At 47.7% G+C, this 23,675-nt stretch overlaps 1 protein-coding gene and 1 long non-coding RNA gene across 2 annotated transcripts in view; one reads left to right on the top strand and one right to left on the bottom strand.

The window, feature by feature from the left end:
- Window positions 1-3,563: 3,563 nt before the first annotated feature.
- On the bottom strand, window positions 3,564-10,803 carry LOC135983869 (uncharacterized). Its single transcript, XR_010601682.1, has 2 exons — window positions 10,469-10,803; window positions 3,564-4,136 (listed from the first exon to the last, which is right to left on the bottom strand). It is a non-coding gene; the product is annotated as an uncharacterized LOC135983869 (long non-coding RNA).
- Window positions 10,804-10,874: 71 nt separating this feature from the next.
- ERI1 (exoribonuclease 1) overlaps window positions 10,875-23,675 on the top strand; it is a 28,014-nt gene continuing 15,213 nt past the window's right edge. Inside the window, exons 1-2 of the mRNA XM_065597442.1 lie at window positions 10,875-11,040; window positions 16,686-16,861. Of these exons, the coding sequence (XP_065453514.1) occupies window positions 10,960-11,040; window positions 16,686-16,861 (257 nt within the window). The 5' untranslated portion in view covers window positions 10,875-10,959. The remainder of the gene's footprint in view (window positions 11,041-16,685; window positions 16,862-23,675) is intronic.

Raw genomic sequence — 23,675 nt, 5'->3', positions numbered from 1 at the left:
CCTGGCGGGCCGGGCCGGTTTGTTTACCTGCCGCATCCGCAGGTTCAGCCGATCGCGACTCCCACTGGCCGCGGTTCCCTGCTCCAGGCCAATGGGGGCAGCGGGAAGGGCGGCCAGCACATCCCTCGGCCCGCGCTGCTTCCACAAGGGTCATCTAGTCTAACCCCCTACCAAGATGCAGGGTTTGTTGTGGCTAAACCACCCAAGTCAGGTGGGTACCCAGCTTCCTTTTGAAAACCTCCAGTGAAGGCACTTGTACGACTTCCCTAGGCGTCTGTTCCATTGTCCTACTGTTCTTACAGTTAGGAAGTTTTTCCTGAGATTTCATCTAAATCTGCTGTGTGATAGTTTGAACCAGTGGTTCTCAACCTATTTACCATTGTGGGCCGCAATCAATACTACCTGTAAGGCCCTGAGGATGTCACATGGGCCACAGCTGTGTGCTGATTGGGCTGCAAGCAGCTGGCAGCCCACAGGTTGAAAACCACCCGCTCCATTGCCTCTTGTCCTGCCCTCTGTGGCAAGAGAGAACAACTTTTCTCCATCTTTTTTATGGCAGCCTTTCAAGTCTCTGAAGACCACTATCATGTCCCCCCTTCATCTCCTTGATTTCAGTGCAGCTAGTAGCTCACTTTGAGAAGGCCTGTATCTCTGGAACCCTTTAATCAAAAGGTTCCCAGTTTGCAACACACAATCTCCTGTTGTGACATACCAGTTTTCAAGATAATCTCCCTATGCATGTGGATTTTATAGCATGTTGATTATTAAAATCTGCCTTTTACTGGGTGCCCTCGAGGAATTCTTTGAACAAATGACCCCAACTTGCACCACTTAGTGTGTGCCTAGCCATAAAGTGGCACAGCAATGTTATGGTGGGGCAATAACACCACCGCAGTTAAGACTGCACCAGGAGTTCCATTCACATAGTGCAGAATGCCTACAGAGTTGTGTTTTGGGTTAAAGTATCATTTTTAATTGTTAATGTAGTTTGTACATGGCTTGATTTTTTTTATTGCTATTTGTGGGGGGGGGGAACTCTCATTTGACATTTGCTAGGCCTGGTTTTAAAAGAGCCATGTGACTAACTTTTTTTCTAGTGTCTGACATTTCCTTCAGACTCCTTTTACCAAAGAACTTCAGCTCTTTGAGGAGTGGAATTGATTGGTGTGATTCTTTGGTTTGTGTACATTGGATGAATGATTGTAGAAAGTTGAAATTCGTTTTCTATGTTTCTTTTTCATGATTAATATATATCACTATTTTGATTTGAGGACTGTGTCCTGGCACTGCATTAGTCAATGTGGACCTTCCCCCGATTCTTACAACAGGGATCTCTTATGGTGCTTTTCCTGATGCATTGCAACCCCGTTGATCATACTGACATTAATGAGTTACAGCTATTTGCTTCTCTTTGATCACACAGTCCCATTATTCAGGAGAAGGTTGAGGAGAATGTAGCCGGATTACATTAGCCTAACGCTGCTGCTGGTTATTCGAGTCTCTCATCTTCCCATTAATTTCAAGAATGTTATTTTCTTGACAAAACTTCTAAAGTAAAATCTGAGGATGCATGTGGATTTTAGAACCCTTTGAAATATCAGAGCTTAAACCAGAAGTTTGTTCACAGGGCAAAACTCCCAGAAGACCTCCTGCAAAACACGGGAAAGAGCACCTACTGTGCACAAGACACACACTCTGAAAGTTACCAAGGACAGACTTGGACTCACAGCACACAGCTGCTACAGCGTGTCACCTTGAGCCTCCAGTTACTCTAGTATCAGGCTGCCTGCAAACACTCTGGGTATGTCTACACTACGGGATTACTCTGAATTTACAGAATTCGATTTTTGGCAACCAATTGTATAAAGTCGAGTGCATGTGGCCACACTAAGCACATTAATTCGGCGGTGTGTGTCCATGTACTGAGGCTAGCGTTGACTTCCGGAGCGTTGCACTGTGGGTACCTATCCCATAGTTCCCGCAGTCTCCCCCGCCCATTGGAATTCTGGGTTGAGATCACAATGCCTGATGGGGCAAAAAACATTGTCGCTGGTGGTTCTGGGTACATCCGCCCCCTCCCTCCGTGAAAGCAATGGCAAACAACCGTTTTGCGCCTTTTTTCCTGGGTGAACTTTGCAGACACCATACCACGGCAAGCATGGAGCCCGCTCAGCTCAAGACAGCAGTCATGAACATTGTCAACACCTCACGCATTATCGTGCAGTTTATGCTGAACCAGGACCTGAAAAAACAGGCAAGGAGGAGGCGGCTACAGCAGCGCAGCGACGAGAGTGATGAGGACATGGACATAGAATTCTATCAAACCACGGGCCCCAGCGCTTTCGAGATCATGCTGTTAATGGGGCAGGTTATAGCCGTGGAACGCTGATTCTGGGCCCGGGAAACAAGCACAGACTGGTGGGACCGCATAGTGTTGCAGGTCTGGGACAATTCCCAGTGGCTGTGAAACTTTCGCATGTGTAAGGGCACTTTCATGGAACTTTGTGACTTGTTTTACCCTGCCCTGAAGCGCCAGAATACCAAGATGAGAGCAGCCCTCACAGTTGAGAAGCGAGTGGCGATAGCCCTGTGGAAGCTTGCAACGCCAGACAGCTACCGGTCAGTCGGGAATCAATTTGGAGTGGGCAAATCTACTGTGGGGGCTGCTGTGATGCAAGTAGCCAACACCATCACTGAGCTGCTGCTACCAAAGGTAGTGACTCTGGGAAACGTGCAGGTCATAGTGGATGGCTTTGCTGCAATGGGATTCCCTAACTGTGGTGGGGCGATAGATGGAACCCATATCCCTATCTTGGCACCAGAGCACCAGGGCAGCCAGTACATAAACCGCAAAGGGTACTTTTCAATGGTGCTGCAAGCACTAGTAGATCAAAAGGGACGTTTCACCAACATCAACGTGGGATGGCCAGAAAGGGTTCATGACGCTCGCATCTTCAGGAACACTACTCTGTTTAAATGGCTGCAGCAAGGGATTTACTTCCCAGACCAGAAAATAACCGTTAGGGATGTTGAAATGCCAATAGTTATCCTTGGGGACCCAGCCTACCCCTTAATGCCATGGCTCATGAAGCCGTACACAGGCAGCCTGGACAGTAGTCAGGACCTGTTCAACTACAGGCTGAGCAAGTGCAGAATGGTGGTAGAATGTGCATTTGGACGTTTAAAGGGTCACTGCCGCACTTTACTGATTTGCTCAGACCTCAGTCAAACCAATATTCCCATTGTTATTGCTGTTTGCTGTATGCTCCACAATCTCTGTGAGAGTAAGGGGGAGACCTTTATGGCGGGGTGGGAGGTTGAGGCAAATCGCCTGGCCGCTGATTACACACAGCCAGACACCAGGGTGATTAGAAGAGCACACCAGGAAGTGCTGCACATCAGAGAAGCTTTGAAAACCAGTTTCATGACTGGCCAGGCTACCGTGTGAAAGTTCTGTTTGTTTCTCCTTGATGAAAACCCGCCCCCTTGATTGACTCATTCCCTGCAAGCAACCCAACCTCCCCCCTTCGATCACAGCTTGCTTTCAAAGGAAATAAAGTCACTCGTTTAAAAATCATGTATTCTTTATTAATTGATTATAAACATAGGGAGAGAACTGACAAGGTAGCCCAGGTGGGGTTTGGAAGGAGGGGAGGAGGGAAGGAAAAGGCCACTTCAAAAGTTCAAAATAATGACAGCCTTTTGCTTGGGCTGTCCATTGGGGTGGAGTGGCAGGGTGCCCAGAGCCTCCCCCCACCCGCTTTCTTATACGTCTGGGTGAGGAGGCTATGGAACTTGGGGATGGGGAAGGGCGGTTAAACAGGGGCTGCAGCGGTACTCTGTGATCCTGCTGCCATTCCTGAAGCTCTACCAGATGCCGGAGCATGTCCGTTTGATCCCGCAGCAGCCCCAGCGTTGCATCCCGCCACCTCTCCTCACGCTCGTCCCTCCTCTCCTCACGTTCACTGGCCGCTTTCCTGTACTGTGATACCGTGTCCTTCTACTCATTCAGGGGAGCTCTTTCATTGCAGCTCGATTCCATGATCTCAGAGAACATTTTGTCTCACGTCCGTTTTTTTTGCCGCCTTATCTGAGATAGCCTTCGGGACGGAGGAGGGAGGCTTGAAAAATTTGCACTGCGGGAGGGGAAAAAAGGGAGAGAAGTATTTAAAAAGATACATTTTACAGAACAATGCTTATACTCTATCACGGTGAACAACACTATTCACATTACATAGCACATGTGATTTCGGTACAAGGTCGCATTTTGCATCTTAATATTGAGTGCCTGCAGCTTTGGTATCAGAGATCACAGATGCAAGTCCGGGCAACAGAATTCAGCTTGCATGCGGCCATGGTAAGCCACTGTCTTTCAGCTTCTGCAACCTTCATAAAAGCAGCGCCCTCCTTTCCCACATACCAAGCAAAGCCCGTTGAGTGCTGCAGTTTACCACTAGCATGGTGTGGTAAAGTGTCCTACCATGGAGGACAGAATAAGGCTGCACTGCCCAGAAACCTTCTGCCCCATCCAACCACCCCTTCTCCCTGACTGCCCCCCCCGCCCCATCCAACCCCGCTCTCCTTCCTGACTGCCCCCTGGGACCCTTGCACCCCCCCCCGTTCCCCGCACTCTGACCACCCCTATCCACACCCCTGCCCCCTGACCACCACCCCGAACTCCCCTGCCCTCTATCCAACCCTCCCTGCTCCCTTACCATGCTGCCTGGAGCACCGATGGCTGGCAGCGCTATAGCTGTGCCGCCCACCTGGAGCCAGCCACGCCACCATGCAGCACAGAGACTGGGTCAGGCTGGGCTCTGCAGCTGCCCTTCCCGGCTGCCCAGAGCATTGCGCCGGCGGCACGACGCACTGAGGCTGTGGGGAAGGGGGAACAGCGTGGAAGGGGCCGGGGGTGAGCCTCCCAGGGCAGGAGCTCAGGGGCTGGGCAGGAGGGTCCCACAGGCCAGATGTGGCCTGCGAGCCATAGTTTGCCCACCTCTGGTCTAGAGAACATGGCTGCATTAGCACAGCCTGCCCTCTCCTTGGCCACAGCAAGTGAAGATGACAGTGAGGTGCAACATGTCTCCCCCAGCAGGGAGAGATTGAGGGGACATGGGATTGTCCTGCAGGCTCCCCTCTTGTGCTGAAAAGCGGGGGTATGTCCAACTGCAATGTAAGCCCAGGGTTAGTGGAATGAGAATCTGCAAATCCTGGGTTTAAGACCCCAGGGTCTGAGCATCTAGACTGACTGGCAACCCTACGTGAAGGATTTTCTAAACCAGGGCTCCAGCGTTCACATTGGACTTGAAAATCTTGATGGTGTCTCCCCACCTCCCCCATTACAGGAAGTTTGAGCAGCCTGCCAACACAGCTTGCTGAGCAGTCATGTTTGGCTATGCGTGCCCAGTAATCAGAGCCAGCAATATCGAGGAGGTGTCATTTGAAGAACTTCTCTTGCTTCTCCTGGTTCAGGAAACGGGCAGAGCTTCCAGGAGATGCTGGTGGACATTCCAGCAGCATTTTCTGACCACCACAGGCACCTGGCAGAGCAGCAGAAGGAGAACACAGACATAGACTCAAACTGGCTGACGCTGTTCATGACACTCAATACAGCCTCTGAGGCCCCCGAAGTAGGCTGCATCTGCCCTATGGGGCTACACCTAGCTATACAGGTATAGTCTCTGTACTATAGACATACTCTTCCTTGCAACCTCACTGCTGGAGAAACACAGGCACAACACACATTCTTAGCAGGCACTTCGAGACCTGACAAACTTGTACCTGCATTGTGTAAGGTTCTGCATTTAGCTGCCTCTCTTATCATGGGTTCACAGCAGTGTTGCAAAAGATGTTGCATATGAGGGGATGAGAGCAGGAACTCAAATCCCACATTCCAGGTGCAGTTCAGGAGCTACCTGAAGCTGGTGGAGATGTCAATGTCATCAGTTCCCTCTCTCTGGCCCAGGCTGACCTGGACACCTTTCAGGAGCAGGACGACACAGGCCTAATGGTATCATGGTGGCTTGCAGGCTCCCAAGCAGTAGTGCAAGTAGGGTGGTACCCTCCAGTATGCAGTACCAACAAGAGATTTTTAGCGGGTACGGCGTACTGAAAAGACTTGGGGCTAGCACCCCTCTCCGGAGGGGTGGGGCTGCGCTCTGCTCCTTAAAGGAGCAGAATGCAGCTAGAGAGGGCATTCATTCTTTATATGGCCTTTGTTTAAGTTTGTTAGCATATGTATTGTGTTGTTAAGTTGGTCAGGAGCCCTCAAGAAGGGAGGGATGTGGGGGGACAGAAGGTATTTAAACAGTGTTTTTTATTCTGTTTCTCCCCATTAGTCTGAATTATCCATGACATTCATACTGCATCACATCAAGTCCAAATCATTAGAGAAATGCCTCTGCTTCCACTGACCAGAGGATATTTGGATTCTGAGGTCAGGCCAGTTCTGCAGCCTTACAGGAACCAGGTGTTGTCCACAGTGTACATAGAATTTTTCTTTGAAGCGAAACTAGTCTAACATGCATTTTGTTAACTGGAACTGGAGCAGCAAAACAAAGAAAACAAATGCCTCATTTTCCAGCTTTATGGATGAGAGAACTATAAATGAAAATTATAATGCCGGACACTGACGGCCTTAAACCAGCTGCCTCAGGAATCTGCCAAGAACTTTGCTGAAAATATGTTCCTCATCTTAGCAACAGAGCTAAGACTTATCACACACCTGCCCACCTTTATTTGAATGAACCTCCTTCTGATCTAACAGCTCAGGCATCTCAGTGTCATCCAGAACAATTTACAAACTTGGAATCTAATCCTGTAAAACCTTAATCATTTGGTCAATCCCATTGAAAACAATGGTCCTGCTAGTGAAGGCACGGGGCTGGACTCAATGACCTTTCCGGGTCCCTTCCAGCTCTATGAGATAGGTATATCTCCATATATATATTAATGTTTGGGTACAATACCATAATGCAGTTTAGGATACAGTTCTACTTAAAATTTGTCTTTTAATAAGTCATACATATGCTGAAATGGCTCCTCACCCAACTCCCATATTCCATATAAACAGACAAATACTACATATTTGGGGGGAAACTGAGTAGTTAAGCATGTTGATGTTTGTATACACAAACACTCATTTATTTCATCACTGTACTGGAAAATACAGCTGAACTTAATTTTCTATGGAATTTGAAGAAAGTTTAACAGCCCCAATTGTTTTCAGTGTTAATTAGTGTGTGCCTGAAAAAATTACAGGCCTTCTAAGAGAAAAGAATCAGTTCACACTTACTGAAAAAAAAATCCTTCCAACTGGTGTTCAAAAGAGTGCTACAAGACACATACATACCATGAGCAGAGGGTGGAGAGGAGACCCTCCCACATTATGACCAGCAAAAAATAACAACAACAACAAAATCTCAAAGAGGCAGAGGTTCACAGATTTGCAAACCTAAAAATCTGTGTTATGCTTTAAACCACCTCAGACATAGCCGGTTTATGAACATTAAAAAGTTAACTGCAAAGGAACACTGAAGCCAATTTACCTGAATGTGTGCCAGCCAGTGCCCTCACTGACGAAAGGTGCAGACACACCTGAACAGCTACACATTAACCTTGCCCTTTTAGGCTAAACAGAGTCATGGCACTGGCTCCATCTCTGTTGTTACATAACAGAGAACAAAACTCCAGTGGGGCACGGTGCTGGCACATAGGGTCTCAGGTACGTGGTGTGATTTTGAAGAATCTCTTTTGGGAATAGTCATGTATGTGAAATAGCTGGTCCTTATAATTATGCTATTTCTATGCATGTATATTCATCTTGGTATCTGAAGTTATAAATATTAGCTATGTGTACTACTACATGTTTGCTCCTCTGGTAATGCCCACAAGGTATTCAGCCAGCACATGAAGGGACAAGTCAAGTTGAATGGCCCATTAAGGAACACTTAGTTCATAATGAAAAGTTTCAGAGTAGCAGCCGTGTTAGTCTGTATCCGCAAAAAGAAATCAACTCCGGTTTGAATAAAGACTGGGAATGGCTGAGCCATTACAAACATTGAATCTATCTCGCCTTGTAAGTATTCTCACACTTGTTATCTAACTGTCTGTACTGAGCTAGCTTGATTATCACTTCAAAAGTTTGTTTTCTCTTAATTAATTGGCCTCTCAGAGGTGGTAAGACAACTCCCACCTGTTTATGCTCTCTGTCTGTGTGTGTATATATATCTCCTCAATATATGTTCCATTCTATATGCATCCGAAGAAGTGGGCTGTAGTCCACGAAAGCTTATGCTCTAAAAATTTGTTAGTCTCTAAGGTGCCACAAGTCCTCCTGTTCTTCTTTTTTTAGTTCATAATGGAGCCTGGAAAATGCCTGTCTACAATTGACTTTTTGTGAACGTTCTAACTCAAATATGGGTGGGGGTGATGGACATGTAACTCCAAACACCATCTTTCACAGTGAGAACAGCTTTCCCTTTACTTGGCACTTTTGGCAGAAGATAAAAGGCCCTGGCCTTGAAACATCTCCATTTTGCCTCTTTCCCCAGCCTCTGGACTATGAACATATACTAATGGGAGCATTCTAACCAAGGGACTGAGGACTGTAAGGTAATCTGGAGCCTTCATATTTCCTTGATCCTTTGTAGATGGATTTATGAGTTGGATATGGTACAGAGACTGTTCTAGCCTCATTGATTGCTGATTTCTCCCTTGCCTTGCAATGGACAAAGATCAGATGTCTGCTGACTTTCTCACATGAGTCAGCAGCCTTTGATACTCTTGCTTGGGTGTTTTTTTCTTTCCTCTCCAAATGTCAAAGCCTGTTCTTATTGAACTGAATAGCAAAACTCCTTTTGATTTCAATGGGAACAGGAGCTGGCCCCAAGAGATCAGAGAATGTGATTTTGATCAATTGCTTATCTGTCCAGAGACAGTTCTCATGCACATTCTGCCAGGCTGATTTTGATTGCCCCTCCTGTATGTCATGCTGAGGAAAATAAAACAATTTGGGCTGTAGTTCTATCAAGATGTACATGGCACACACAGTTCTATGCCTCTTTTCCATCAAACCCAAATGGTGCAGCATCTTTGCTTTCCTAGTGCCTTGTGGAGAGCAATACGTAGATAAAGGTAAGCTGGCAGAAGCTTAGTTTGGACATAAGGGAGGCACTGATAGTGTGTTAAGGGAAAGTGGGGTGATTGTCCTTCCTAGCCTTTCATTTAAGTAGTTTTCAATTTGGGGTGCTGCTGGATCCTCAATGACAGCAGGGGCCCAAAGCATCATTTTCCAACTGCAGCTGTTTAACATTTTAGACAGGTAAGGGGGGTGTCCGAGGGGATGGGGAGAGCATGGGGGCTCCAGGCTAGGGGCAGGGAAGAGAGGAGTCACATGGAGGGTCATGTGCCCCCATCACTCCCATGAGTGCAGTACCGGCAAATGATTTCTACTTGCACCACTGCTCCCAAGAGATGGTGAGGGTGGCAGCTATAATAGTAAAGGGCTCTTCTTCCAGTCTCCCTCTGTCCACCTGAGCGACTCCCAAATAACATCCAAGAAGTGTGGGGGCACCCTCATTCATTAACACAAACCAAACAAACACATTTCAGTTATACACATTCCCTCCCATGTCTAAAATCATTCAGTTGATTGTCATGCCAAACCTGGACTCTACCAGGAGCTCAGAAGTGCAGCACTGTTCTTGTAACCTAAACAATTCGATATGCATCCGAAGAAGTGGGCTGTAGTCCACGAAAGCTTATGCTCTAATAAATTTGTTAGTCTCTAAGGTGCCACAAGTACTCCTGTTCTTTTTGCGGATACAGACTAACACGGCTGCTACTCTGAAAACTAAACAATTCAGTTTGTACCCATCTGTTTGTCTCCACCTTTTCCTATCTTTCATAAACAATTATTTGTAATAGACCAAGTTGGACTTTTAATAGGCAGAACAACAGTTATTCCCCCTCTTTATGAACTAAATCTGATGAGATGTTTGTTTTATAATTGGAATTTATGAACCAAAGCCTTATTTTATTCTCTATATTTAACAACAAAAAGGTAGTTATATTTTAAGGTTTACAAATATTGTGTTTCAAAATTGGGATTTCCCTTCTTTGTGAAGATATACAGAACTTAGTTCCTTCAGATGTGAAAAAAAGCTAAGAATTTATAACTCACAAACCCCAAACCCCTCTTATTTATACTTAAGCTGTTTAGGCCTGGTCTTCTCTAGAAAATTAAGTTAGTTTAACTACATCTATCAGGGGTGTGAAAGTTTCCCATCTCTGAGCAGTGACCTAACCCCGGTGTGGACAGAATGGAAGAATTCTTCCACCAACCTAGCTATCGCCTTTTGGGGGGTGGATTACCTCTGCTGCCAGGAGACCCCCCCCTCAGTATAGGTACACCGCCGCTATGGCCTTTTAAGTGTAGACAGGCCCTTAGAAACATACCAGCTCTTACCATTTCTCTGGGTCAATGGCAGAATGGGTAAAGATTGGAGGGGGGGGGGAACAACCCTGCCCCTCTTTTGGTGCTTTCAGGGGTCTCCAGCTTCCCTTGGACACGAGCTGTGGAAGGTCTAGGCACGTGCTTAGTTCGGGGCCAGATCGACCCGCGAGGCTCACACCAGTACAAGGCTGTTGCTCGGGGGTGTGAAACCCCCCAGGCAATGCAGTTAACCCCGGAGGTGGGGTAACAATGCCCGCGGGAGCGGCTCCCCCTGGGCCTGAAGCGCTACCCTGGGCCGCGGCCCGGGGACAAGACCCGCGGGTGGGGGCAGTGCCCAGGGGCTCGCCAGGAACTGCCCCGCCCCCGCCCGCCCGGAGAGGCGGGGCTGCGTGGCGACGTCACCGCCGGGCTCCCCCGCCTGCCCGGGGCCGCGCGGGAGCGGTTGCTCCGCCTCTTCCTGGCGCCGAGAGAGGCGGGCCGCCGGCGTCGGGCGAGCGGAGGCGATGGAGGAGCAGAAGGAGAACCGGCCGCAGGGAGCCCACAATGAGGCGGTGGCGCGCGCGGAGCGACCCGCCCACACCCCGGTCAGTGCCTCCCCCTCCCCGGGAGAATCGCCCACGCGCGGGGAGCCCTCGTGACCGCCTGACCCAACGGTCCTAACCGCCGTCACGTGTGACTGGCCGCAGCAGCCATAGCCCCTATTCAGTGGGGGGGGGGGGGGTCTCCCCGGTTCCGTGTGAGCCCTGCGCCGTCACGCCGTGTGTGTGTGTGTGTGTGTGTGTGTGTGTGTGTGTGTGTGTGTACACACTCTTCTGCTCTCACGCTGTATGTGCTGTGGGTGTGCCCTCGCGCCTGCCTGGGACATAAGCTCTCCTCCTATGATGCACTGCGTGTGTCTGCTCAGGGGAAAGCCCCATGGTCTTCCCGTCCTGCCAAACAGGTCTGGGGTCCTGGGCTGACTGCCTGGGGTTCCATCCAACAGTTCCTGCCAGCCGGGATCCCGCCCGCCCGCCCCGCTCAGCCTGCTGCCGTCCCCACTCAGCCTGCTGCCGTCCCGGGGTTCCGTTCACCATCCTGGGGTTCCGTTCACCCAGGCCGGCAGCAGGCTGAACGGGGCCGACGGCCAGGACTCCTGCCAGCCGGGGTCCCGGCCACCAGCCCGCTCAGCCCGCAGCCGGCTGAGTGAACAGAACCCCAGGCCGGCAGCGGGCTCAGTGGCGGCCGGGACCCACAGCCTGTCATTCATGCCACCTTTGGCATATGTGCCGTAGGTTGAGGACTCCTGTTCTAGTGTATATGGTGTGTACTGTACTTTATGGTAATTTTCACTATATGCGATTTTCATCTTGCGTGCTGACCTTAGAGCCTAACCCCCACGTAAGATGTGACTCCATTGTAGTGTAAAAAAATTTTTTTGGGCACCACTTTTTGGGCGGGCGCCTAGTTCGCCTAATGGTTACACCGGCCCTGAACTAGAATAATTCTTTCCAAGCAAACATTGTTGATGGGAGCCCAGCAAACAGTGACCATGTGTTCGCCAAGGTTTTCCACATGCCTTTTGGGGTATTCAGCACTTCCATTCGGTCCTCACCAGTCTTAGCCAGCCCAGCTCTCGACTTAGAGCAGCTTGTTCTACTTCAAGGTCAAGGCTGGGAGCTGCTGTTTGGAAGGATCCCGGCCACCGGCCCCACTCAACCCGCTGCCGGCCTGGGGTTCCGTTCACCCAGGCCGGCAGGAGGCTGAGCGGACGGAACCCCAGACCAGCAGCGGGGTCCCGGCTGCTGGCCCGCTCAGCCCGCTGCTGGCTGAGTTTTTTTTCTCCTGCTGGAACCCCAGGCCGGCAGCGGGCTCATCGGCAGCTGGGACCCGCAGCCTGTCGTCAAAAAAAAAAAAAGGGCTCGTGTGCCACCGTTGGCACGCGTGCCATAGGTTCAGGACCCTTGTTCTAGTGTATACAGTGTATACTGTGTGTACTGTACTTTATGGTAGTTTTCACTATATGCGATTTTCCTCTTACGTGCTGACCTTAGAACCTAACCCCTGAGTAAAATGTGACTCCATTGTATTCATTTTTGAAAGTTTATAATAAGCGATGTTCTGGGGGGAGCAGAGGGGGGATGGCGCAAGGTGGAAGTTTCGCCTAGGGCGCAAATTATCCTTGCACTGGCCCTGTTCTAGTTAAGTGATAATGCCAAGCTTTTGCTATGTTTTTGTGGAGCAGTTAACTATGATAATGCGCTTAGCCTAGACAATGATTACAGTGATGTAGCTATAGTGCCAGAGCTATGCCACCATAACCCCGTAGTGTGGATGCAGACTCCAGTAATGGAAGGGATTTTTCTATTGCTGTAGAAACACCACCTCCCCAGGTGATGGTCACTACGGTAATAGAAGTGTTCTTTCATTGACCTAGCTGTGTCTGCGTGGGGCTTAGGTCAGAATAGTTACGATGCTCAGGAGGCTGTGGATTTTTCATACCCCTGAGTGCTGTAGCTATGTCAACCTACGTTTTTAAGTGTAGACTAGGCCTTAAAACCTTTCCAAAGCTAATGTGGGAAAGGGCACTTATACCAGAATAAGTAAAAAGAACGAGGAGTACTTGTGGCACTTTAGAGACTAACAAATTTATTTGGGCATAAGCTTTCGTGGGCTAAAACCCACTTCATCAGATGCATGCAGTGGAAAATACAGTAGGAAGATATATATATATATACACACACACACACACACACACAGAGAGAACATGAAAAAATGGGGGTTGCCATACCAACGCTAACAAGAGTAATCAATTAAAGTGGGCTATTATCAGCAGGAGAAAAAAAACTTTTGTCGTGATAATCAGGATGGCCCATTTCAAACAGTTGACAAGAAAGTGTGAGTAACAGGAGAGGGAAAATTAGCATGGGGAAATAGTTTTTAGTTTGTGTAATGACCCATCCACTCCCAAACTGGACAGTCTCTACGCAAAAGAATAAATGGACACAAATCAGACGTCAAGAATTATAAGATTCAAAAACCAGTCGGAGAACACTTCAACCTCCCTGGACACTCAATTACAGACCTAAAAGTCGCAATTCTTCAACAAAAAAAACATCAAAAACAGACCCCAACGAGAAACTGCAGAACTGGAATTAATTTGCAAACTGACACCATTAAATTAGGCTTGAATAAAGACTGGGAGTGGATGCAATATGCTGCTTTATAGCTGGAAAGAGGGACCGCTCAGCCTCAGGTCTGGTGGGAGGGCTGCTCTGTTAAAAGGTGTTGGTGGGGCTGTGAGCTGACAAGCAAAGCTGTAACTTGGTGCCCAGAGAGAATGGGGAGGGGCCACTGAGGCTAAATCATGTCTACCTAGGGGCTTATGGGGAAAGCCATAAGTAATACCATGTCCTTGTAGGTATCGTAGGTTAAAAATAACAAATTCTCTAAGCTCTGTGTACTGTTTGAGCAAAATGTATCATATTTTGTTTTGCAGAAAATGCTCCTGTGTCACTGCATTTTGTTACTGACTACAGGCCCCTGAAGGAGAACTTTTGTCAGGGTCCAAGTATAGTTGGACCTGCTATGTGACACGGTTGGCAATATGGAAGGTGTATCCCAAGAGACCTATTTCAGAGTGGTTGGATTAAGGGGTGTCCTTGGGGAACTGGAAAAGTGTCTCAGAAGGCACAGTCTGCACTTGTTATATAGATCAACGTCCATTCTCTCTGATACTTGTTAAATTAGGCTAGTCTTGCTTTTTGAAGGAACTTGATGACAAGGGAATGTATTTAAATTAAAAAAAATTCTGTACATAAGTGCCGTGTTATTAGCAACAGTCTTGGCTAAGGCAGAGACCTGCATGTATATTAAAAAAAAATGCAAGAAAATATGGATATTGTTCCACAACAGTGGTCTCAAATCCTGCAGTTTACTTGATAGAGTTGTTACTAATGTGTTTTGGGCTGAGTCTTCTGCAGTAAATATTTTTATTTTTTTATCCAACCCCCTTGTTTTTTCAACAGGCCCTAAGCCTGGCACATTCTTTCAGCTAAAACGTTTTATGCTTTCATTTCTGTATACGATTGATTTACCTTTTGTATAATGCAACAGAGAGTCCTGTGGCACCTTTAAGACTAATAGATGTATTGGAGCATAAGCTTTCGTGGGTGAATGCCCACTTCGTCGGATGCACCGACGAAGTGGGCATTCACCCATGAAAGCTTAAGCTCCAATACATCTGTTAGTCTTAAAGGTGACACAGGACTCTGTTGCTTTTTACAGATCCAGACTAACACGGCTACCCCTCTGATACTTTTCTATAATGTATTCAAACTTTGGTTCTGTGGTTGTTTAAAATGTCTTCTCTGTTAATCCCAATACTTGGCAGGCCACTGGCTTTCATTGAAGAGCAGTCACCTTGCTATTTAGAAACAATTTCATATTTTACATAAAGAAATCAATCAGTGAATGTCATTTTTATAATTGTGTATTTTTTAAGTGCTATCCATACTATCCCAGGGCTTTGGCTTGTGAACTGACCTAAGTGAATTCCCCAGCCTATTCCTGAAGTGTCTGTTATCCAAGGAGATGATGGAGTTGTAGTGAAGTGGATGCCTTTGAAAACATGTTCTGTTTTAGACAATGTCTCAATAGGAAAGCACAGCTGCAAGGTATATGGAGATGCAATTTAGATGGGGCTGATGAACTGTTCTTGGCCAAGTTTGCAGTGATCTTAGCCATTTTTTACTAGAGCAGTAATATTATATGCATGAATGCTAACCATCCAAAGTAAAATCAGAGAGTTGTCTCATGGTTTTACCTGAAACTCAAGGATAGTTTTGAGCATGGTCTGGAATCTGCCCTTTGGGAGATAGCTTTAGAAGATTTGTAATCCAGGACTGCTCCATAAACTCCACTGCTTACGCAGTGATGAAAGTGAACTTTTCAAGTTTGTCTTATGCCCAGTGATGGGAAAATCCTGATGCTGTCCTGAAAGCATATTGCATCTTTTGGGATGAATAATCTCTGATTAACTCTGTATATCCAGATATGGATATACACACACAAATAAATACCAGGTCTTCTCAGGTGGGCTGACACTACTGCCAGACACTTGGTGAACACTTTGGAGTGCGGTGAGTTCAAATGGTAGAATCCATTGCTGTTGGTGTTAGTCTCTTGCACAATGTGATGTATTTCTGATAAAATGGGTGGATTATAATATGGTAGGACACATCCTTCACATCAAAACTCTGCAAAGCCTCAAAGAGAAATGTGATCTGAGATAATGCACCAAGGTGTATACTTCACCTGCAGAGGGAATCAAAACATTTAGTTACATGAATTAAGTGCCAATGGAAGATGCTGGTCTTTCTGACAGCTCTGATGACTGATATCCTCTCTAGAATAGCATAGAAGATAGGATGGCAAGCTTACATATTACTCTGTCCTTGCGCTTGAGGTGGAAGAACCCTTTGTAGAAATGAGGAGTGATGACCACCTAGATACAGTGATTTAATGTGAGATGTGGTAGAATTAAATGTGAATGTGCAGCTCCTTTCCTGAAGAAGAATGACTATAAAGCTTAGTTGTCATATTGACTTTATACACTATTACATATTTGCCAACAAAAATCTTGGTCAAAATTGGTATAGAAACTCTTATATTTTCCCTTATCCAGCTAAGCCTTTGACAGCTCATGTTTCTAGGAAGAGTGGCACTTTCATTACGCTTAAGTGTGACAAATGTCTGCTCCCACTTTCTTTCCTCATTGGTATGTCGTACTAGGGATGTAAATATTGTTTAAAAAGTTAACCGTTTAAACGATTAACATTATATTGTTTAACTGGTTAATTAAAGGGAGAGGGGCTGGGGCTGCTCCCGCCCGCCCGCCTGGGGCTGGAGGTTAATGGTTAGGGTGGGTTAATGGTAAGACTAATGCTTACTGTTTAATGTTTACTATTTTACATCCCTGTGTCATACCAAAAAACAATTTAAAATCCCAGTCTCTTCTTTTTTCTACCATCTATGTATTGTAAAGATATATGATGGAAAGGAGACAGAATGGCATTTCAAAACGGATAGTTGGCATATTGATGTATTTTTAGCTATATAAACCAATACATACTGTGCGTGAGGAAAATTGCATGATGCTACATTGAGGTTTGGTGATGGAGGTATGTGTCAGTTGTAATTCCTTAACTTCCATTTTAGCTTTTTTAAACTAATTGCAGACTTTTTCTTCTAGGGCAAGCAGCGTTGTAGACTTGATGGCGAAGAAAATAATGAACAACATTGCACTTCCAGTTCAAGTGATTACAGTGACCCAGTTTACAAAGAAATTGCTGTGACCAATGGTTACATTAATAGAATGAGTAGAGATGAGCTCAGAGCTAAACTTGCAGAATTCAAACTTGAAACCAGGTAAGATTTAGTTATAAGCCTGTTAATCATTTCTGAGGACTGCCATGGCATTTTTTTGGTTCTTGTAAAGAGGAGGCTGTTATATGATTGCCTTTAAAATTGCTGTAGTAAAGTAGGGGAAGTCTTCAGTAATCTGAATATTAATTTTAAAAATATTTATCTTAAGGTTTTCTATAATCGCATCTCCATAGTGGTAAATTTAGCCTCTATTATCAGACAGCATTAAAAAAAAATAGACTCTTGGTGAGACCTACACATAGTTGTGTATAGCACAATTTACCTAATAACCCTTGTTCCCATAACACTGCTGTCCTAATCAGTGATGTTTATTCATAAACTAGGTAGAAAGATCATGTAAATTATACGGTTCTTAATAAATGTTTTCTGTCATCTTTTCAAAGAAAAAGAACTGTACGAATTTTAAGGGTTCTAAAATAGTCTTTCAAAACATTAATTAGTTCTCCAGCCGCTGTAGAGTCTTCTGGCTAAGATAAGATCTGAATTCCTAACTTAAAAAGAAAAAAGCAGGGGGAATAAACCCTTTATATTTTTTACATACATTGTAAACAATCAAAAAAAAAAAAGGGGGGGGGGGAGAAAACACAAGCCTAATTATTTTCTTTTGCACATTATCTTTAAATCTCTGTTTAAATAGTGGTGGCTTATGTTATGTGGAACCAGTGATACATGTCTGACATAACTGGCAGCAGGGTGTGTCAGCATTTCCAATATATACTTTCAATTTCAGGGGTCTTTTAAATTGGCTGCAAAATTTTTGACACTTTAAGATCTGTATTGAAGTAACTACACTGAAAAGTGATTTTCTGAAAATGGTGTCATTGGGTCTCAGTGGCTTCTAGCACAAAACTGTAGTCTTTTATTTCTTTCCTAACTGCCGGCCCTGCAAAACTAACGTGAAATTTAAAAGTCAAGCTGGGTTTTTTTCTATCTTATGCATCACCAACAAAGATTCTACAGTCAGAACAATCTGATGATGGTACACCAGCCCTTTCTGTTAGCTGGGTTGGCTCTACAGTGTGAGCAGGACTAATGCGAAGTAAATACCTAAGTGTAATAATGTGGGAACACAGGTGACCCTACATACTGTTGTGGTTCAGGTAGTGGAAGGAAACTTAGTGAATCTGAAGAGAAAATATTCCCTTCATGCTCCCCTCCAAGAAGGCTATGCCGCAGTAATCTGGAAAAGCATTAGGCTACGACACCCGAAATGTTACTGTGGCTCCACCCCTGTAGTATAGACACTTACTACAACAACGAAAGGAGTTCTTCCCTCACTGTAATAAATCCACCTCTCTAAGAGGTGATAGGTCAGCGGAAATCTAGATGTGTTTACACTAGGGGTTAGACTGGCTTAACTCTATGTTTCAGGGGTATGCATTTTTCACACCCCTGAGCGGCATAGCTAGGTTGGCCTCAGTTTTAGGTGTAGACCAGCCCTGAGTCTTGCTACGTTTCTTACACTTAGAAATTTTAATATGATATTTAATTACAATGTATATGCTTTGCATACAGTTTTGAACTGTTGACTATGTAATGGTTATATGTGCCATATATAGCATAAACTTTTAAGTAACACAGACAAGATAACTGAAATGTTAAAAGGGGAAAAAGTTGGAAAGTTAGGAGTAGGGAGTCTTACCAAAAGGGAAGACAATGTTAAACTTTAAGGAACATTTTAAAACCAAACAAATGAAAAACCACAACTGCATACTAAATACAAAGAATAGTTGAATTGAGCAGAAAGGACACCTGAAGAGGTATATGGGAAATACTCAAAATTAAGTTTTGGGAAACAAAACAATTTTTTTTTTTTTTTTAATTTTGAGAAATACACTGGAGGTATTTGTCAGTGACAGTGGCTTCCCTTACCCCCTCAGTGTGGATGACCAGGGAAATACACAGAACAATAAACAGAAAAATATATACAACTTTAAAAATCAATAAGGTCTTTGGTATAAAGAGAAGGACATATGAGTCTAAAGTAAAAAGACTGGCTAACCTAGGGAGCAGGGCTTTAAACTAGGTTAGAAGGGGACAGGTGACTGAAGCCCACAGGTAAGTCAAGACCTGGGAGAAGGTTTGGAATTTGCGGGGGGAGCATGGGCTGTTACAGCAGGGATAAAGGAGAGACAAGACAGAACTAGGGGGGAATCAAATCACTATCTTAGATGTCTGTACACTAATGCTAGAAATATGGGGAATAAGCAGGAAGAACTCAAAATGCTAGTAAATAAGCACAGCTATGACATAGTTGGCATCACAGAGACTGGTGGGATAATATGCATGACTGGAATATTGGTATAGAAGGATTCAGTTTGGTCAGGAAGGACAGGCAGGGAAGAAGAGGGAGGAGGTGTTGCCTTATATACTTAGACCGAGGTTGAGATGGAAATAGGAGACAGACTTGTTGAAAGTCTCTGGGTAAGGATAAAAGGGGTAAAAAAACAAGGGTGATGTCATGGTAGGGATCTACTATAGACGGCCTAACCACCTACGACACTTGTTTCGCCCTTACCAGGAAAGCCGACAGGGACAACAGCACATATCACATGCTGAGCCTCATCCAATCACTGATTTTTACTGTTCAAGCTTTCTGATTGGCTCCCGGCCCTAGGCTCAGCCAATCAAAAACAAGTGGCAAGGCTACCCAGCAACAAACTACCCTGGCCATGGAAGCCAATCAGACAAGAGACTGCAAGAGACCCCCTTCCAGCTCCATTAATTATAATGTAGGGTTACCATACGTCCTCTTTTTCCCGGACATGTCCGGCTTTTCGGCACTCAAACCCCCGTCCGGGGGGAATTGCCAAAAAGCCGAACATGTCTGGGAAAATGGCAGCTCTGCTCCTCCCCGACTCTTCGGCTCTGTTTAAGAGCCGGGCTGCCCGAGCGCTACCGGCTTCGGGCAGCCCCGTGCCTCCAGACCCTGCGCCGCCGGAGCCCGGGAGGGGAAGTGCCCGGCCAGCGGCTGGGGTCCGGAGGCAAGGGGGCTGGCCGAAGCCGGTAGCGCTCGGGCAGCCTGGCTCTTAAACAGAGCTGAAGAGTCGGGGAGGAGCAGAGCCGCCGCGCCGGGAGGCTCTGCTCCTCTTCGGCTCTGTTTAAGAGCCGGGCTGCCCGAGAGCTACCAGCTTCGGGCAGCCCCCGTGCCTCCAGACCCTGCGCCCCCAGCCGGGCACTTCCCCACCCGGGCTCTGGCGGCACAGGGTCTGGAGGCACGGGGGCTGCCCGAAGCCGGTAGCGCTCGGGCAGCCCGGCTCTTAAACAGAGCCGAAGAGGAGCAGAGCCTCCAGCCGCAGCGGCTCTGCTCCTCTTCGCCTCTGTGTAACTGACACGGTGTCAGTTACACAGAGCCCAAGAGGAGCAGAGCCTCCAGCCGCAGCGGCTCTGCTCCTCTTCGGCTCTGTTTAAGAGCCGGGCTGCCCGAGCGCTACCGGCTTCGGGCAGCCCCCGTGCCTCCAGACCCTGCGCCGCCGGAACCCGGGAGGGGAAGTGCCCGGCTGGGGGCACAGGGTCTGGAGGCATAGGGGCTGCCCAAAGCCCGAGTGCTACCGGCTTCACGGTTTGCTGGGCAGCCTCCAGACCCTTCGCCCCCGGCTGGGCGCTTCCCCTCCCGGGCTCCAGCTGCGCTGGGGAAGCGCCGGCTGGGGGCGCAGGGTCTGGGGGCTGCCCGGCAAACCCTGAAGCCGGTAGCACTGGGGCAGCCCTTTCCCCCTGGCTGGGAGTGGAAGGGAGGAGGGGGCGGAGTTAGGGTGGGAAGGGGCGGGGCTGGGGCGGGGCTAGAGGTGGGGAAATGGGCGGGGCCAGGAGCTGTGGAGGGTCCTCTTTTTTTATTTTTGAGATATGGTAACCCTATTATAATGCAATCACAAAGTTATTTACAAGCAACTCGGTAAAAAGCAAGCCCAATTCTGCGTAGTATGTTGCTGGCATTCTGAGCAGTTGCCTGCCTCCCTGGCTGTCTGCCCAGCCTGTCTCCCAACATTGAACGCATTGCATCTGTGAATAGGGGCATATCCAACACATAAAGCTGCTACAGAGAAATTTACAAGAAGAAGAGGAGACCATCTGTCCAAACTTCCTTGGACACTTTTTTTAAGACTGCAAGAAGACTCCAGAGAAACCTGCAGCCCAGGCTTCAGAGAAGCCCCCAGCCAAAGAGTTCTGGAATGTCAAAGCATATGTGATTAGTCATCTATAATTCATTTAGTACAAAAATCTGGGTTATTGTGGTGAAAATAGTGTATCAAGCCTTGATTCCGGACCCAATCCCCCCTTTATACCGTTGATTCCTATGGGAAAAGCAGTTTTGACTTAAGTTTCGACATACAACGCAATTCTGAGGAACGAATTGTGTCGTAAGTCTGAGATTCCCTATACTACATCCCCGCCAGAGGGGTAGACTTCCTCTTCTCCCACCCGCCTCCTAATTCCTTGGTGGTCGACGCCACTAATCATCGCGGAAAACAACAACAGTTTAGATCAGTGGTCTCCAACCTTTTTATGCCCAAGATCACTTTTTGAATCTAAGGGCAACCCAGGATCTAACCCTCCCCTTCCCCAAAACCCTGCCCCCTCCATCCCCCCCTCTTGGTCGCTCACTCTCCCCCACCCTCACTCACTTTCACCGGGCTGGGGCAGGGGGTTGGAGTTCAGGAGGAGGTGCGGGCTCTTGGCTGGGGCCAAGGGGTTCACAGTGTGGGAGGGGGCTCTGGGCTGAGCTTGGGACAGGGGGTTGGGGTGCAAATGGGGGTGAGGGGTGCAAGCTCTAGGAGGGAGTTTGGGTGCAGGAAGGTGCTCCAGGCTGGGGCACAGTGTTGGGGTGCAGGAGGGGGTACAGGGTGCTGGCTCTGGGAAGAGGGGCAGGGTGTTGGTGCAGGAGCGGGTATGGGGTGCTGGCTCTGGAAGGGGGCTGGGGCAGGGTGTTGGGGTGCAGGAGGGGGTACTGGGTGCTGGCTTTGGGAGGGGCTTCAAGGCTGGGGCTTTGGGTGCAGGAGGGGGTTTGGGGTGCTGGCTCCGGGAGGGGGCTCAAGGCAGGGGCTTGGGGTTCAAGAGGGGGTTTAGGGTGCAGTAGGGGGTTTGGGATGCTGGTTCTGGGAGGGGCTTGGGGTGCAGGAGGGGTTTCGGGGTGAAGAAGGGGGTATGAGGTGCTGGCTCCGGGAGAAGGCTCAGGGATGGAGATTGGGGTGTGGCCTCCTGCTGGGCAGCACTTGCCTCTGGCAGCTCCTGGTCGGCGGCGGACACAGTGAGGCCAAGGCAGGCTCCCTGCCTACCCCGGCCCCACACCACTCCCGGAAGGGGTCAACACGCCCGGATGGGGGAGGGTGGAGGGAGGGCACGTGGCTCCGTGCGCTGCCCCTCTCTGCAAGCACAATGGGAGCTGCGGGGGCGGTGCTTGCAGGCAGGAGCAGGCCACTTTTGGGAGCAGCGTGTGGCTGGGGTAGGCAGGGAGTCTGCCTTAGCAGCAGCCACACTACACCGCCGGAGATCACAATCAGCTGGGAGATCCTTTAGGACGGGGTTGGCAACCTTTCAGAAGTGATGTGCCGAGTCTTCATTTATTCATTCTGATTTAAGGTTTCGTGTGCCAGTCATACATTTTAAAGTTTTTAGAAGGTCTCTTTCTATAAGTCTATAATATAGAACTAAACTATTGTTGTATGTAAAGTAAATAAGGTTTTTAAAATATTTAAGAAGCTTCATTTAAAATTAAATTAAAATGCAGAACTCCCCGGACCGGTGGCTAGGACCCAGGCAGTGAGAGTGCCACTGAAAATCAGCTCACGTGCTGCCTTCGGCACATGTGCCATAGGTTGCCTACCCCTGCTCTAGGATCTACCAGTCGATCGCGATCGACCGGTTGGTGATCACGGGTTTAGATCGACCCCACAAGACAAGGAACACAAAACGCTCAACCTTTTCGGACGAAGTTTACTCCTTGGTGACGCTACAATTCAGAGTTGCCAACTATTCTGCTTTATTAGCTAAATATGGTTATGATAATTATGGTGAGCTCTTTCACTGAGGAGCTTCCAGAGGAGAAACAAACACATTTCAAGGCTATTCTAAATGAGGGGCAGCTCGTCACTTGAACAGCCCTCCAAGTGTCCTTGGACATAACGGACACGACAGCAATGACCATGGCCAAAGCCTTGGTATTGCATCGAGCATCCTGCTTACAATCCTTTGTCATACCTGAAGAATTCCAAACCAAAGCCGAGGACCTACTTTTCGACCGAGAGAAACTATTTTCAACCAAGACAGATGAGGTGCTCCACTCGATGAAAGATTCTAGAGCCACTCTTCACACTTTGAGGATCTACACTTCACCTGCGAAGAGAAGACAATACCAGCCATATCAGAGGAACAGAGATTCCTCATCCAGCCGAAAGCAACAGAGGCAATACGAGAGCCAAAGATGATAACATTTGCAGCGATGGAGAGCACCTCAATCTCAACCCTTGACATCTCAAACAGCTGCACCCAAACAACAATTTTGAAGTTTTAGTCGAGGGTCTGAACCAAGGGTCTCAAACTCAAATGACCACGAGGGCCACATGAGGACTAGTGCATTGACCCGAGAGCCGCATCACTGACAGCCCCCCTCACTGCCTCTGGCCCCGCCCCACTCCACCCCTTCCATTAGGCCCCGCCCCGCCCCGTCTCTTCCCACCCCTTCCCCGCCCCATTCGAACCCCTTCCCCGAAGTCCTCACCCCAATGCTGCCCCCAGGGGGTGTAGAAAGGGTGCAGGTTGCAGCAGGGGCTCAGGGCAGGGAGTTGAGGTGCAGGAGGTG

The sequence above is a fragment of the Chrysemys picta genome, chromosome 5 (assembly GCF_011386835.1).
Source record: "Chrysemys picta bellii isolate R12L10 chromosome 5, ASM1138683v2, whole genome shotgun sequence".
Taxonomy (NCBI): domain Eukaryota; kingdom Metazoa; phylum Chordata; order Testudines; family Emydidae; genus Chrysemys; species Chrysemys picta.
This window is presented reverse-complemented; position numbering and strand designations above follow the sequence as displayed.